Here is a 5,469-nt window from a genome sequence, read left to right as displayed (position 1 = left end):
GATCATCTTTCATCAATATCTCTACTCAACTCAGTCCTTAAGGCATCATCAAGTCACGTCGAGTCCAATTCGTATATTTTGGTGCAATGGGTATGTATGGCCCTCCCTTGGTCCAACGCCGACCCCTTCATGACCGTTCCGTGCTTACACTAAGTCCCTAAACAGACATACACCCAGCCTTCGCCATGGCTCAAAGCGCCGCTCCACCGATGGATCCCATGTGCGAACCGTCGGCGATTGACAACTTTGGCACCATGTCTCATCCTGCGTGGGAGCAATGTTGGGCCGCTGACCAGCCCAACTTCCCAGGGCCGTCTGAAGCCGTTGGCGGCAACGCCCAGCACGAATACGATGTCGAGGATTTCATTCTCAACTACGGATATGCTCCTGCCTCAACCAACTTGACCGGCTCTATCCTCTCCCAGCAGTATCCCACACCACCACGAACTTGCGAGTTAACAAGCCCTGAAAGATCCCCTAGCAACTCGGACGGTCGACGACGCTCTTCATCAACGCGATCGGACAATCAGAAACGGAAACCGAACCACGCCAAGCGCACTCCAGCAAAGTCATCAGGACGCGATTCCACCAAGAAAGCAAAAGCGAAAGCAAAAGCAGCAGCAGAAGTTCACGAGAATACAAAAAAGCGTGGCAGTATCAACGAGGCTGCAGCGACGAATCTTTCGTCTGCGCATTTTAAATATAACGCCTACACCAGAAAAGTCCAGGAGAGGAATCGAATTGCGTCCAATAAGTTCCGCATCAGGAAGCAAGAAGATGAGAGAAAACTCGAGTCTGCCGAAAAGGACATGGAGCAGATTAACCGCGACTTGTCAACCTGTGCGACAGACCTAACTCTTCAGGTCTATAACCTCAAGATGAAGCTCCTTCAGCACACCGACTGCGACTGCGCCCTTATCCAGGAGTACATCGCTAACGAAGCCCATCGCTATATCCAAGACCTAGGAGACAAAAAGCAATGCCAGCAGCCTTGATAACCTGAGCATTACTGCAATTGGACGAAATACTGGAGAAAACAGTAGTTATGCGATTTGCAGACACGACGACGATCTTTGACGAAGGATACGGATTAACATGATAACGAATATTTTATTATTACAATGGTTGAACAATTAGGAGGATGTCAGGAAGAGAATGACATCGGGAAGCCTCTATTCGATCTTGGGGATCTCGGAAAATAACCTGAGGAAAAGACCCTTGGAGGTTTTTATTTTTATTTTTGGCAAGTAACGTTATACGTAGATGCTCTTCTGTTTACTCTCCGCTGGGAGACTGTCAATAGAAATTTCCGTGCGCACTGAACTGTCACCGGGGTCATTCCTTCCTCGTAAACTCTAGACATCTGGTAGTATTCCAAATCTGTCGTAAGGTTGGCATTTTCCTGCCCATCATCAGGATCTGCAAGGGAGGCCAGGTCTGACGTCTCTTCTGTCGGTACCATATCAGCCAGATGTTGTGACTGTCCGAGCCTGCGGGTTGTGGTTGCATGCCTCTAGCCCCCATTTCAGGCTTTTCCAAGGCTTGTACGCCCTAGGCACGGTCTAGGGTGTCAGGGCAGTAAGGCTGTGTTGATGGGCCAACGACCAGGTGAGGAGGCGGCCAGCCTAAACCTCGGAGGGGGACAGCAGAGGCGTCCGCAAACTTGGGATCAAGTTGCACTTTTCTCTACATTCCATGATCTTCGTCAAGGCAAAGATCCTGGTGGCATGGCTCAGGGGTTTTGACAGGCAGCCACCAAGCGACTGCGAACGTGGCACAGACACATCCTCTCCATCTTATCCAGGTCTCAGCGAGAATGCGCTAATAGGGTCGCCAGGAGATAATCCGAAGAAACAACCCCTAACCCAGGATTGCAGGATGCCATACGATCATGAAAACTTAACTGGGAACAAGCCACGGTGTGATAATGTCACGGTTATGGTGTGTATTTAGTTGTTCCCCGTTGCAGGAATCCCTCGTCTAGGCCTGTTGTGTACGTTTCTAGATCCTCTGATCTGGTAAGCTTTAACCTTATGGAGCTTCTTCAGTCTCTCCCCGGATTATGTAAGAATTTGGGTTTATCAGTGACGTAGGACCCAGGAAGTCATAGATGGGATTGCCCATGTTTCCCTCGGCTTTGCTGCGGCGCAACGGGCTGACCAGTTGAGGCAGATATGATACGTCAATATGGTCCATCGAATCAATAGCGGAAAAAACGTGCGCAAGATTGCCGCATGTGAGGATCATCCTTTGACCACCATGACATCATTCTTGTTAAAGAAACAACTGCTGCAAGGGGCGGCTTTTACCTGATCATGAGGGACATTATAAGTAAATTATACGTTGGCTTTACCTGAAAGTTTCCTTGAAAGGTTTATCTAGGAGACTAGGTTAGCATTCAGTTAAATAGCTGGAGGCCGTAGCTTTGCATATATTTCAACGCCGCAACCGTCGTTACGAACGTCATGATGCCAAACGGAACTTCCAATTTCTCAGATCCTTCGACCTCGTCAACACGCGAATCAACTCAGGGGACTAATCTTCGACCTATACTCCCAGCTCCGCACCCTCATCCCGTAGTGACCCATGCTGAGTATCGAACAGCTCCCCTAGTACGAAGAGGAGCTTCTACATCTTTAGCCTGCGAATCCTGTCGACAACGGAAAATCAAGGTACGTCACTACTAAACCTAGTCTCTTTAAGCCCTAACCTCGGGAAGTAGCCCTTCGCTTGAAGGTTCATTTAAAACGTGGGCTAAATGTTTTGCATAGTGCAACGGTGCTCGGCCGAAATGTTCTCAGTGCCGAGCAAAGCATATTGATTGTGTTTACCGGCAAACACCTGAAGGTAATTATAGGCAGAGGTTAGAAGCGCTTCAAGTGTCGCATCCTGCTGCTACTGTCTATCGTGCTATACAGACTCGGCCAGAGGCTGAAGCCCACGAGATTGTCCGTCGTATTCGAGCCGGTACCGATGCCGAGACTATGGCGCATCAACTCAGCACAGCAGATCTCCTTCTTCAAGTTCAACTGGAGCCCGAAACCAGATATCGCTATCAGTTTCTTTACTCACGCCTAATGCCCTCATACTTGCAAACTCCGACGAACCCTTTCATTCGCTCCTTGATTTACGAGTGGACTGAGAATGATAAGGCCGGCAAAGTCAGTATCCCGCCGCTGTCGGAATCCGAACAGAAGTATAAAGCCCAGTACTTGAGGCCGGTTCACGCAGCCTCTATTGTTGACCCTAGGATGGATGAGATTGTGCCTTCCAAGTGGACTACCGTTAATGCTGACGATGACCTGATGAGAACATTCATACATGCCTACTTTCTTTACGAATACGATTGGTTTACCTTTTTTCACAAGGATTACTTCCTGGACGATATGCTGGCTGGATCTAGCACCTTTTGTTCTCCACTTCTTGTCAACGCCATCCTAGCGGTCGGATGTGTAAGTCGTTATGAATATTAAGAGTTATATATCTCGTGGCTCCTCTTGCATTTATACTTACCTTTCTCTTGTCTAGCATTGCCAAAACTACCTCTCACAACCAGCAGAGTTTTGGAAACCGGATAGCCTGGGTTCTAAATTTCTCGCTGAGGCCAAAAGGCTATGGGCTGTCGAAGAATCCCGTGAGAGAAGCTTGACGACTCTACAAGCTGCTCTCATCATCAATACCATTGTAAACATGTTCGGTATAGATAAACTGGCGTCAGCGTATCTAGTCCAGGCTATCGATATTGCTCATGAGTTGGGGCTGTTCGAGCCGACAACATATATAATGCACAAGAAATTACGCCACTCCTATGATCTTACGGCTTGGTCACTCTTTCATTGGCAGTGGTATGAAACATAAACCCTATCATAACCAATGCGGTGCTTCAGTTCGCTAATTAAATATAGTACGCTGAGTTTTCAGTTCCAGACAGCACCGCTGTTGCGAACTCCGCCCCAAAGTCCGTTGCCCGAGCCGGACCTCAACCCCGACTGGTATGGCGAGAGTTGGCTCAAGTACCCCTCGACTTCGATATTAGTGCCAATGCAGTACCGTTATACTTTCAAGGCCAGGGTCGAATTCAGCCTCGTCCTTAACGCGGCCATGCTTCAGGCTTCAACGAATGAAAGCGATAATCAAGCAGTTCGAAGCGGGGCAGGAAGAATCGTTGAGACAGTAGAGAAGCTAGAAGCATGGTACCGCACATTGCCAGGCCCGTTGTTGCCGTCACATATCGTCTTTCCATCGCAACTCAAATTACAGTAAGTATATCGTTCGTCTTGTATGGGGCAGTGATACACCCCCGTTCCGCCATTGCACCAAGAATAGAGTAGACTGATGATCAACCAAAGCCTCCATTACTACTATGCCCTTATCCAACTTTACGAAATCCTAACATCATATGGGAATAGCGGCTCGCCGCCACTTCTGCTTGATCAAGACGAGCTCCAGAAATCTCTTGCCAAGTACAGAGCCTACTTTGAGACCATTCTGCGCGTCCACTATCTCCGCCATAGCTTCGAATACGGCAACATGATGCTGGTCCAGTTCCTAGCCATGCTTGCCTTGCTGGCTCTTACCAAGCTCGATTTTCTCATGGCGCGAGATTCCTCCGAGCCAGAAGTGTCTAGTATGGATGTGGGGGGTACAGATGCCAGAGCCGCCATGGCCACACTATTCATCGCGCAGAAAGGTCTCAGCGATCAGGGGAGGGGCTATTACTTGCCGAAAAGAGTACTTGAAGAAGTCCTCAGTCGCATGACGCCTAGCGACTCAAGCGTACTGCAGAGTTTCATAACCATTCAGCAAGAAGAGCCGGAAGCGACTGAAGAGAGCAAGTTACGTATGGAGAGCCATTGTCCGCCAGGCATCATACATATAGCGAACGATCCGGACCGGCAGCCGCATAATAATTGGATACGTCGGTTAGCGAAGTTGACGGTTGGTGAGGAATCTGGTAGCTCAATTTTGGGCGTGATATCTGGATGTAAGGATGGCTAGGTTAAGTAGAAGGACTGGAAGGAGATGTTACAACTCAGGACTTTGACTGGATAAGGTGGTTGTTCTCTGTTATCTTGTCTGGGCATCCTTAATTTGGGTAAAGGCTGAAGCATTTGAGTCAGGGTTAAGCGGACATCGCCTCTGCCTAGTCAAAACGTGAGATTTAACACAGACTTACATCGCATCGAGTATACCGTGCGGAAGCCTAATATATATTACGAAAGATCTTCGAGTTTCTAAAGAGGCAATAGACTATAATTAGTCTCGGCCTTCTGCGCTTTTACGCAGGACCTTTTATTTTTATACTTCTATCTGAGATATATAGCCGGGGGGAAAAGCTTTTTATATTATCCTCTCAACTTATATCGTTTTTAATTTTCTTTATGCATTTACTTTACACTTTAGAAGTTTACTAGTCAGGAGATAGCTAAAACCGTATTCTTAGCTAAATTCTATAATATTTTTAGCATT

General features: G+C 47.9%; 2 protein-coding genes across 2 annotated transcripts; both read left to right on the top strand.

Moving 5' to 3' along the window:
• Positions 1–254: 254 nt before the first annotated feature.
• On the top strand, positions 255–995 carry FSST1_008565 (bZIP transcription factor; the record flags this gene model as incomplete). Its single annotated transcript, XM_083225460.1, has 1 exon — positions 255–995. The coding sequence occupies one exon, from the start codon at positions 255–257 to the stop codon at positions 993–995; it is 741 nt and encodes a 246-aa protein (XP_083084526.1).
• A 1,473-nt stretch (positions 996–2,468) lies between these two features.
• Positions 2,469–4,998, top strand: FSST1_008564 (Zn(II)2Cys6 transcription factor; the record flags this gene model as incomplete). Its single annotated transcript, XM_083225458.1, has 5 exons — positions 2,469–2,672; positions 2,772–3,452; positions 3,529–3,845; positions 3,906–4,259; positions 4,350–4,998. The coding sequence occupies 5 exons, from the start codon at positions 2,469–2,471 to the stop codon at positions 4,996–4,998; spliced, it is 2,205 nt and encodes a 734-aa protein (XP_083084525.1).
• Between the last annotated feature and the right edge of the window lie 471 nt (positions 4,999–5,469).

Source organism: Fusarium sambucinum, chromosome II (genome assembly GCF_050947815.1).
Source record: "Fusarium sambucinum isolate potato_lamoka chromosome II, whole genome shotgun sequence".
Classification (NCBI taxonomy): domain Eukaryota; kingdom Fungi; phylum Ascomycota; class Sordariomycetes; order Hypocreales; family Nectriaceae; genus Fusarium; species Fusarium sambucinum.
The sequence above is the reverse complement of the archived record's forward strand: the minus strand, read 5'-3'. Positions and strand labels throughout refer to the sequence as shown.